Source organism: Tasmannia lanceolata, unplaced genomic scaffold, assembly GCF_043159265.1.
Source record: "Tasmannia lanceolata isolate RefF3 unplaced genomic scaffold, GAP_Taslan_0.1 ptg000023l, whole genome shotgun sequence".
Lineage (NCBI taxonomy): Eukaryota > Viridiplantae > Streptophyta > Magnoliopsida > Canellales > Winteraceae > Tasmannia > Tasmannia lanceolata.
Window position 1 is genome coordinate 12,057,015 of NW_027518700.1, and position 11,593 is coordinate 12,068,607.

At 39.5% G+C, this 11,593-nt stretch overlaps 1 protein-coding gene across 5 annotated transcripts in view; it reads left to right on the forward strand.

Moving 5' to 3' along the window:
* The window catches only part of LOC143856154 (nonsense-mediated mRNA decay factor SMG7-like), a 34,555-nt gene extending 23,178 nt beyond the window's left edge, over nucleotides 1–11,377 (forward strand). For 4 of the 5 annotated variants that reach the window (XM_077366252.1, XM_077366253.1, XM_077366250.1 and 1 more), the window contains 7 exons: nucleotides 1,427–1,572; nucleotides 4,090–4,677; nucleotides 4,832–4,954; nucleotides 5,779–6,011; nucleotides 6,106–8,067; nucleotides 8,422–8,564; nucleotides 10,828–11,377. In XM_077366252.1, coding sequence (XP_077222367.1) covers nucleotides 1,501–1,572; nucleotides 4,090–4,677; nucleotides 4,832–4,954; nucleotides 5,779–6,011; nucleotides 6,106–8,041 — 2,952 coding nt within the window. In that variant the 5' untranslated portion in view covers nucleotides 1,427–1,500 and the 3' untranslated portion in view covers nucleotides 8,042–8,067; nucleotides 8,422–8,564; nucleotides 10,828–11,377. The remainder of the gene's footprint in view (nucleotides 1–1,426; nucleotides 1,573–4,089; nucleotides 4,678–4,831; nucleotides 4,955–5,778; nucleotides 6,012–6,105; nucleotides 8,068–8,421; nucleotides 8,565–10,827) is intronic. The other variant, XM_077366254.1, reaches the window with a different exon arrangement.
* Nucleotides 11,378–11,593: the final 216 nt, after the last annotated feature.

Genomic DNA, 11,593 nt, shown 5'->3' on the forward strand with positions numbered 1-11,593 from the left:
AAAAAGATCAATAGGACCCTGATGCTATTTCTTTCTCATAATCTCAACTTCAACGGTGTGAGCCTGTCCAGATGCGCCCATGTTGGGCTAGTAGAACTGTTTCCAGACAATCTGTAGAAGTTCCCCATAGTCAGACAATCTGCAGAAGTTCCCCATTGCCTGCATACTTCGAGTGTTCGCCTACGCTTAGCTTGCCAAGAATGTTAAGATCTGCTTGCTTTCAAATGGTCCCTGGGCATATTAGTTCCGCCATGTGTTGATTTACCTAAAGAAACTCCACCTTCTCTTTTCATTACTTTCTTAACCTATTACATTGGTTTACAGATGCCCGAGATAACCAAGGGGAATGATTTTGTGATAGGCATTTTCAGCCTTCTGCTACCCCCACCCGCCAAACCACTCAAAAAAGAAAAAAAATTATAAAATATAATTTATATTAGTATATGTGCCAAAATGCTGCATACTATTCAGTAAACATGCGTTTTTTGTTGACACACAAAATGTTTATCAGCGAATATGTTTATTTGCCAAAATTTTTACACAACTGGAGGGTTGGTGTGCTTCTCCAATGAGATATAGTCAATACGCATTAAAAAAGGGGATGTCGGGGAGCAATCGTTTTTCCTTGAAGTAATTTTGCATCTTTGTTTATTAATAATCGTTAATTATCAAAATTAAAGTGTTACACACTTCTGACTGGTTTGATATGAGATTCTGGGAAGCTTTGTTGTCAAAATATTGGATTTAATCTGAGTTTGATAGACAGCTGCACCAATTTTCAGCTTTGGGCCTGATGTTCTCTTTGAAGAATCCCACCGTTCGTAGACACTTTGGATCATACAATTACTTCTACATTTATCCTTCCTAAATCTCGTAGCTTTTGCCAGTGTTGGTGTAGCATTTCAAGCAAAATCTGATACAATCCTTATAATTGACAAGAAACCATAGGGAAAATTCTCGTTGCGAAATCATTCTCAGGTCTTTGCTTAGATGTGTCCGAGCGTGTCAGTCCCTTTTTAAAGTATTTAATTGGCTAAATAATTATTTTTCACCGTTATTTTTTAAAAGAAAAAAAATCTATCAGGTCACAGATTACGAGTGTGCCTGATCCAGTTTTTGCCAGTTATTGGTTGAATTTGGTGCAGGTTGATTGTAGAATCATGGTAAACTGTAAAAGGATCAGTTCCTTGTAATGAGCTGATTTTTCCAATCATGTTATGATTTATTGATAGCATTTTCTCCGTGCATGCAACATTAGTTATGTTTGGGCTTAATGCTGTGCACTTATTGCACTTATTGTCTTATGATCTTATGTTCCATTTTTTGTGTAATTTTGTTTTTCATTTTTTCTGGGCCATATCATTCAAATTTTTTTTTATGGGCCTCATTCTGTGCCTCTTTCCTAATGCATATGATTTTTTTGCAGGTTTGAAGTTGCAAATAGAAAAGCTTAACACGGAAGTTGTGTTTCTCACGAAGCATTGATGACACATTTGATGGATGATGACTGTTCAGATGGATAACATATCTGCTCCTTCAGCACGGGAGCGTGTCCAACACCTTTTCAATAAGGTATGAAGTGTTGCTTATACAGAAACCGAAACTTTAAACCTTTGTCCAAACAAAGCAATAAATTGTAAAGGGGATGACAGAGTTCCACATCCTCCTCCAGAAACCGCCCTCTCCTACTCCCATGAAGGATGGAAAGAAGGATTTCACAATGAAAAGCACCTTGAGACCCACCTGTCCAAATGTGAAAACCACCTATAAGACACGCAAGAGCCTAAAAAAACACCATTTTCCTCTTACGATAAGAACCCAAAATAGTAAAAGAAAAAGAATACAGAGGTGTCAAAATCAATTAAAATTATGAACCTTTCAAAAAATAAGCTCAAGGAAACTAGTAGACTCCGACTCTTAAAATTTTCTATGAAAACCCACTCACAAACTATGCTGTTATTGTAACCTAACCCTTTTCTCGTTAGAATCCATAATCCCCATAGGTCTCAAAAATGCCCACCTCATGGACCCAAGATCATCTCTAAGGAGACCCACCTACTCCAGCAGGGCAGGATTGCCCAAGCCAGACCCATCAGAGTTGAGTTTTTTCATCACCAGGCCGGGTGATTCCTCGGGGAAGGAGTCTCCACCTGCTCGCTGCTATTTCAAATCTATCTCCATCCATGCCATAGGTTGTAGGCTGAGAGCCTGAGACAAACCTAAAGCTCAGAAGAATCTTAAGTCTTAGCCAACGTTATGGTTAAGGCTATCATTTTTGTATAGATGAATTGCGATCCTTTTATGAAGCCCTTGAATACCCGTGAGTTTCTTTCCTACCATGCCCAGATAGTGGCTAAGAGGACCGCTTTTTTATAGGATCTTACCCTTCTTCTGCCCTGAGGCGAAGAGCCAACACTCTAAAAGATCGATGAGACTGGACGAGAAGACCCATATTATGCCGAATCTGCTAATAACTTTGCACCATACCTCCCTAGCCAACCAACAAAGCAGGAGCATATGGTCAACTGACTCTTGTGTGACGATTGCGTTGGTGATCAACTGTGAGAATTTTGTCGAGGAAGGCTATCCAACCAAACACACATACTGAGGAGCCGGAATGCGCAATGCTTTGGCTAGAGGCGAGGATCCTTGGCTTGGAGCCAACGAATGTGTTCAATTGGCAAGGATGCCCCAAACATGCATACCCCGGAGGTGAATTCAACTAGGATTGATCCATGAGTTTGATCACAGAGTAGAGCCATGATCTCTGGATCATAATAATATGCCTCACCCTTCGGGCCAGATTAAGCTCAACTGAATCTTACGCTGCATTGAAAAGGAGGCCACCTATTGGAACTAGACAGATACTTCCTAAGCTCAACATCCGGGGCGTGGGGAGAGGAGATAAGCTGACGGAAGGTGATCCACCGTAAGCTTGCTCGCCCTAATTAAGTCTCAGTAGCAACAGATTGAGTTCTCGAAAGCTTTCCGGAAGATTGGAAAAAAAAAACCACCCACTGAACCATAGTAGAGAAAATATGTTGTTGAATAAAGCAAACCCGTTGCCATTCCTAAAAAAAGAAAAGAAAAAGAAAAGAAAATGGAAACCTCTCGAGGCACTGTTTGAAGCCCTCATGTTTCTTTCCTTCCAAACTAGCCACATTGAGGCAAGGAGGAACAACCATCAGTGAGTTCTACCTCTGGTAGGCCCCGACCCAAAGGAGGACCAATAATAAAAAAGGTCAGCAATGTACCGGGAAGAACCTAAGTCACCCAAAACAACCTGAAGATGAAGGTTTTGATGTCCTGCATGAAGATAGATTGAAGAAGCAAATGACCCACATTCTCACCCATGGCAAGGCACATGGCCCAATGATCGATAATGATCCTCTCATGACCCCGTAAATAGCCGACAAATAAATTTTATCGAAGCAATTCGACCAGCTTAAGGCAATGACTTTGTGGGGCCGGTATCCTCCACATGTTTCTATCCTTAGCCCTGTGTGGGTGAATGTGTGGGTGGGTGGGTTTTTTTTTTTTTTTTGGGTGGGTGGGGTGGGGGTACCATGAATAACCCCCTCAGACTTCTAAATCCGCATGTTTCTATCCTTATCCCTTTTAATGAAAACAAAACGCAATCGAGTCATGAAAGAATCAACATATCCAACACACGATCAAAGAAGTGTCTGTGGAACTGAACCTTCCAGCTCAAAGTCCCATTCAGATTGATAATATACTGTTATAGGGAAGTTTGCTGCAATTACGAATTTCATGTTGGGTTGGGGTTGAGGTCAAGGGTTGCCAATAAATAATAAACCATGTTTATTTAGATACTGGACTATTAAAACTGCGGAGTGGAGACTCGAAATAATTGCTGTTGATATCTCAGCAATAAGAAGGATGTACTTCATACCAGTCATAAAAAAAGAACGATATACTCCATGTTTGAGTTGGTCAATGCTCCTTTTGTGTAGATTATTATGAGGCATTTGCCTTTACAATTCCATTTCACGTGTTTACTTATGACTACCTTTTTTTCTGAATAGTAACTTATGACTAACTCTTGCATACTATTTTCCTTTCCTACAGAATATTGAGTTGGAAAATGGACTTAGGAAGGCAGCCCAGTCTAAAATTCCTTCAGATCCCAATACATGGTTACAAATGCGAGAGAACTATGAAGCCATTATACTTGAGGATCATCATTTTTCTGAATTACATGAAATAGAGTATGCTCTGTGGCAGCTACACTATAGGCGAATTGAGGAGTTTAGAGCGCACATCAATGCTACTCCGGCATCTACTGGTGGGAAAGGTGCTGCACATCCTGATAGAATAAAAAAAATCCGTTCTGTTTTTAAAGCATTCCTTTCAGAAGCAACTGGCTTTTATCACGATTTGATTCAGAAAATTCGCTCGAAGTATGGGCTGCCTCTGGGTTACTTTTCTGATGGTCCTGAGAATCAAATTACTCTGTCCAAAGATGGGAAGAAATCTGTTGAGATGAGAAAAGGCTTGGTGTCCTGTCATCGCTGCCTGATATACTTGGGTGACCTTTCTCGTTACAAAGGATTATATGGGGAGGGGGACTCTGTTGCTCGTGATTATGCCGCTGCATCGAGTTACTACATACAAGCTGCTTCTCTTTGGCCTTCAAGTGGGAATCCCCATCATCAGGTCTCTCTCGCTCTCTCTATGTCACGGTTGATGTCATTTTAATTTTTTATCTTGCAACTCTTGGACAAATGTTTTTTCTCCTCTGAGCTTTCCATTTGCCAATATTTTATTCTTGAACTAATCTTTGACATGTACAAATGTTTCTTTTGTTCAGCTTGCAATACTGGCGTCTTATTCAGGAGATGATTTAATTGCTGTTTACCGGTATTTTCGGAGTTTGGCAGTAGAGAGCCCCTTCTCAACAGCAAGGGACAACTTGATTATTGCATTTGAGAAGGTATTTTATTATGCCTCTCAAACTATTCTGATAGTAGCCTAATGCCCATGTTTTATACTTTAATGATGTGTGATCTTTGAGATTACTAGCATTGCTGGGACTCACTTTGGTCGAACCTTTTCAGTTTCCAGTATACGAGTTAGTTTTTGAAATATAAAATATTAGGAAGAAGTTATTGAACTGTACATGCCAATATAAATTACTGATTCTACATGTTCTCTATTTATTTGGGGAAATTTGTGAGAACTCTTCTAATTAAGGGCTACCATTTTGAAGCTTTTCTTGGTCTCTTCCTGTCGTAAGTGCTAATTCCTCTCGTGAGTCATGACACCATTTTGATACTATTGCGCTGACGTAGTAAAAAAGAAGAAATCATTCTGCATGGTCTTGTATTCTATTTCAGAGCTTTCTTTTAGATTCTCTAGAATTGATGCAATTGTTAAGTCATGTTTGGTTGCAGTTTTGCATTTGTCTCTCTCTCTCTCTCTCTCTCTCTCTCTCTCTCTCTCTCTCCTTCTTCTTCTTCTTCTTACCTCCATGTTTTTTTTGAATGATTCTTCTTACCTTCATGCTTTCTTTCCTTAATTTGATTCTGGAACTTAGAGGCTGCTTTTGTTGGTTGATCTAAATTTTAAATGTCTGTTGGTCCTGTTATTTTCTTTTGCTATCATTTTCTTTAATCCCTTGATCTGTTTATATATGTTATGGAAGTGTGAGGACAAGTTATATTTTTCTTCATATTTTGCTTACATCTGACTCGTACATCTGCTCCGGAATTCTTCTATTCTCTGATACAACTGTATTTATTTGTTTCTGTCATACAGAATCGTCAGAGTTACACCCAGCTACCTGTGGATGCCAAAATTGCTCCAGTCAAGACACCGCCTGTGCGAAAGACTGGTAGAGGAAGAGGAAGGGGGGAAACAAAGCTTTTAGCTAAAGATGTTAAAGCAGAAGCCACTTCCATTAAAGAAAGAGCATCCACAGTCCCTGAGACTCACAGAGCTTTCTGTATTCGATTTGTTCGACTAAATGGCATTCTTTTCACACGGACAAGGTATTTCTTTTTAGCATTAGAATGTGTTTTTAGCTTTTCATTCATAAATAACCTTTAAGAATTAACACCCTGTCTCACTTGTGTCCTAACACAGCTTGGAAACCTTTGGAGAAATTTTTTCCTTGGTCATAAGTGATCTGCAAGATCTTCTTTCTTCTGGGCCTGAAGAAGAGTTGAATTTTGGTTCAGATGCTGCCGAAAATGGACTTTTCACTGTTAGGCTCATCACCATTCTCATTTTCACGGTCCATAATGTGAACCGAGAATCTGAAGGCCAGTCATATGCTGAGATCTTGCAGCGTTCAGTTCTTCTTCAGAATGCATTTACTTCTGCCTTTGAGTTTGTGGGCCATATCCTCAAAAGATGCTTACAATTACGGGATGTCTTGTCAAGCTCTCTGTTACCCACTATTCTGGTTTTCACCGAGTGGTTAGCTTGTCGTCCAGATATTGCAGCGGGCAGCGATATTGAGGGGAAACAAGCCACTGCTAGATCGTTCTTTTGGAACCAGTGCGTAATTTTTTTGAACAAGCTCATTTCGACTGGATTTGTGTCCATTGAAGGTGATGAAGATGAAACCTGCTTCTCAGACATGAGTAGGTATGACGAAGGGGAAACTGGCCGCCTTGCATTATGGGAAGACTTCGAGTTGAGGGGATTTTCACCTCTTCTCCCCGCACAACTAATTTTGGACTTTTCGGGGAAGCCTTCATTCGGAATTGATGGCAGCAACAAGGAGAAAAGAGCTCGTGTCCAAAGGATTCTAGCTGCTGGGAAGGTTCTTATGAGTGTGGTTCGGGTTGATCAGCAGCTTATATATTTTGACCAGAAACTGAAGAGATATTCTGTAGGCGTTGAGCGTCACACATCAGAGGATGACTTGCCTATTATTACTGCCTCTGTAGATATCTCCCAATCAAACGGTGTAATACAAGGTATGCCAGTTGAGAAACCAAGAAATTTGGGAGTTTTGCAACCTAAAGCACAGTTGTTGGCTACAGAAGAAGAGGAAGAGGATGAGGTGATTGTTTTCAAGCCTACGATTGTTGAAAAACATGCTGATTTGAGTGCTCCTAAGTCACTTTCTCATGATCTCCTTGAGCCTGTTGAGAATTATTCTACAGGTAATTGGGAAAGTTTTACTCCGGCTCTTTCCACCCCTCTGAATACTACTCAGCTGCAAGCAGCTACCATAAATACCAGTTCACGAGCACTTGCTCCATTCACTAATGGTATCTCCGAGCCTCTTCAACACATTAATCCTAGCACTTCGAAGTGGGTTTCAGAGCATCAAGCCTTTTTGCTTGATGGATTGAAGAACTTGAGCATTACTGGAAATGGGTTTGTAGACAATGCTGGGTTAAAACCAGGGTTGGGTGTTTCCCAGGCTCCTGCATTTTCACTACCCTTTTCACTAAATACCAACCCCATTACAGGCAATTTGTTATCTAGTCAGATGGGAGTTTCAGAAGTTGTGATACCATCCAAACTTGATTCCATAATGCCGGCAGGAGCAAATGCCGATGGTCCAACCATGAAACCAGCAGGTGTGGCAACAAATTCAAGAAGAAATCCAGTGAGCAGGCCCGTTAGACACTTTGGACCTCCACCTGGATTTAGTCCCATTCCTGCTAAACAATTAAATGACTCCGTTCCTGGTTTGGCTTTGAACAATGACCATCCACCAGTTGATGATTATAGCTGGCTGGATGGATATCAATTCACGTCAAGCAAAGGCACAGACCTAGACAATTCCCTCAATCACATGGGACCCATTTACCCCAATCTGACTGGTAATGGCAATAGCTCAGCTAATGGTATCGTGAGCTTCCCTTTTCCTGGAAAACAAGTTCCTACTGTTCAGGCCCAGGTGGAAACCCCGAATGGTTGGGCAAATTATCAGCTTCTTGAGCATCTGAAGTTTTATAAGGAGCAGCAACAGCAGCTCCAACGAGGAAATCAACAGTCTGCTCCACTGCCGGAGCACAATCAAGCACAGTCTCTGTGGTCAGGCCGGTTTATTGTGTGAAACCTTTTTGCATCAGAGTATAGATGGTAAGTCGCATGCTTCTACACCCGAATCATTATTTTTCCATGCACTTTTGGGTTCTTATAACCATGGATTTAAATTTCGGTATGAAACCGAAATTTCGGGTGAAATCCGGTAGTAAAAAAAGTATTATTTTATTGATTCCCAAATTTCGGAATAATATAATATTTTAAAAAAAAATCAATTTTTTGAAAAATCGTCCGAAATTTGGGAAATCCAATCGCAAAATTTCGGTTTCAGTGCCAACCGAAATCCGAAATTTCGGAATTCAGATGAAATTTAAAACGATGCTTATAACAAAATTTTGATAAGTTTCTGTTCTGGGAAGTTTGACTGATTCTTATATCTTTGCATTTGAGGTTGTCAAGAATCTGTTGTGGTTATTGGCCTGCCACCTGCTGCTATTGAGTAAGCAGTACACCGTAGCAGACCTTTAAATGTTAAATTCCTGTCGGAGCATGGATGGTCTTGGGAGCATTGCAGGCACCTGCCCCTAAAATAGGTATGTCGCTCTATGTAGCTCTCTATAGTTAACATCCAAGAAAATGTTGTCAGTTGTGACCAGTGTTTTTAGACTCCGATGTATAAGGCAAGGCATTTTTCTTCTTGAGGCAGGAGGCATAAGCCTGACAAATTTTCTGAATTTTTAAATTAAAATATTAAAACAAATTAAGTAATTAAAATATAAGAAAATAATGTATCATGTTTATTTCTTGAATTCTATCGCATGTTTAGCCCTAATACAATTAACGGGCCCGAAGGGCCCACTTTTACTGCTGCTGTCAAGATTGGGGATACCGCCCCTGAATCATATAATAATAGTGTTATTTCGTAAGATATAAATCATTTTCATGCTTGAATGAAACTTCTATCCTAGGAACAAATTCCTTAAAATCTCATAACTCTATATAATCATCAAATAGAATATGGAATTGATCTTATAAGACATCATCCCCCCTCGCTCTTTCACCGCCTTCCACTTAACTTAAAATACTAAGAAGTGTTTAATGGATAAAATTTGTTAGTTAACCATCAGTTATATTGTATAGGCTGATATTGTCCGGCTTTTCAATGCATCAACACGATGGTGCCTATACAATAATTTGAACGCTGACAAATAGAAAAATGGTCACTTGATAAAAACTAAAATAGATTTAAATTTTCTTGCTAAACCCTTTTCTCAAAATATTATTCCTATTGTTTAGATGTAGAACTATTAATTTTCAACATAGCTAATTATCAACATTAACTATCAAGTTCTCTCATGTTTCTGTGTACTGAAGTCTTCATAAAAATGAACGATTAATGCTCTAGTCAATATGACAGGGTATCGATCTCAGATTCTCAACCATTCATAAAATGAAGCCTGTTATGGTGCTCTGCGAGAGTTCAAATTCGGATTCTCTGGTGCCTTTGTGGGATTTGGCGGAACCTATGACTGAAAGGCACCCTGTGTCATGCCAGGAGGTCTCATCACTACCACCAATGGAAAATATCAAAATACAGAGAGTAACCCACCATGGGACAGAAATATTTCCCTTGCAAAACTTGGTCCTTATTTATGTTTAATGTTTGACCCTTAAAATGCTACCTTTTTATGACTATAAATTTAACATACACTTACCTTTTATTGAATAATAATTTTAAGCCAAATTTACCTCAGAAACCTCGCCCCCTTAATAAGGATATATTATCAATTTATGGAAGTTTTCTATTCTCAGTGGATATTGAAACAATTTGTGGACAATAGGATATCATTGTTCAAGGAGTATAACTGGGCTCAACACTGACTCACTGAGTTGGTTGGCTCAACACTGATTTGGTTGCCTGCAAGAGCAACCATAGCCAACCACCACTAGCTTTATTTTATCTTTCACCAACAGTTATGTTCTTTTTATCAGGTTAACTTTAAATAGATTTCATTTCATAATTTTTTAAAGCTTGAATGAGCTTTTAGTTAGGACTTATGATATCTAATTTGGGTTAATCTACAAATCAAGCTGGACTGTAGCCTGTAGCAACCCAATCGGAGCTCAGAATTCATATAGGGAACTGATATCCACACGACCATATTTTGATAATTCCTCTACCCAGTTTATTTTACAATTTTTTATGTTAGCTTTTCACGGGTGTTGCAATACTCAAGATGCTATCAACATTCATTCACCTGAGTAGTACCATTATCAAAATATGGTAGTGCGGATATCAGTCCCGTACAGGCACAGAGAGAGAGAGAGAGAGAGAGAGAGAGAGAGAGAGAGAGAGAGAGAGGGTGGCTATGTTTGGCTCTGTTGAGATGTTGCAACCATACTTGGCATGACTGTCCTTGTTAGACTCCCTGGCTTGGCAAACTCAATTTTAATTCTCTGTTAAGGTTACCTTGTAATGCATTTTAGGAGGATTTAAATTGAGGGGTGCTATCTCACTATGATTCTGATCATTGGCTAAAAGAGTAGTATTATTTCACCATATAGCGAATTAGGGAACATGAGAAACATGTAGTTTTCTCTCACTTTTTAACATTTTCAAAACTGTTACTGGTGTTTTGATAAAAAAAATTAAAGGGCAGTTTGGATGCCTGGTTTTTATAATCCAGGATTACAATCTAAGACCTGGATTGTACATTTACAGGATTGTAAAATCTAGGTTTTAGCTCATAAAATCCAGGATTTTACAATCCTGGATTATAGAATCCATGTATCCAAATGGCCCCTAAATGTTTCATATGCAGCACAAGGAATTCTAATCCCTTTTGCTTTTGTCAGCATGTGCAGAACTTCCCGGACTGGCAGAAAGGGATAGCGGTGGGATGTTTCAAAGAAGAGTAAGTAATTGCCCTGTTTGATTGGATGGTTGAGAGGTGAGTAGCATTATCTGGAACTGTCTTTGGAGCGTCACGTGAACCTGAGTCGGGCAGAGGAAACACATCCTATCTACACTACTCTGAGAAGGGTTATGACTCTGGTCTATATATATATATCTGTTGGAGATATATTCGCTTTCAACATCATCATCAGAACCAGTAGCAACTGATATCTTTAGAGAGTCGGTGAGCAGCCAAAACTTTCAGGCGAGCTTGAAGTTGGACGTGGAGGAAGTATATATAGTTTCAAGAGAACATATATAATTTCTGGCTCTATATCTGTTAAAAGTTGTGGATTTGGTCCTTAGTAGGTGGTATTGTTATGCTTTCCTTGTTTTACAACTAAGATATTACAAGTTTACAACACTACGGATGGTTTTCTTTCGCTGTTGAATTGCTGCCACGGACATCAGGCTTTGAATGTCATTAAAAAACATCTTTTGTTTGGAATACTTCCTGTCTCTTTATCGTCCTCTTTGTTTTGATAGGTAAGCTGGGGTTGGACCTCAGACCGCCAGGTTAAATACCAAAACCTTGACCATTGAGCTAGAGGCTCATTCCCAAACAGTTTCTTTATCATCCTACAGAAAAAATGCTCCTCATGGCTAGATATATACTAACTGGTCCAAAAAAGTTTGGACCCATCTTTGGCACTGTACATGGTATGG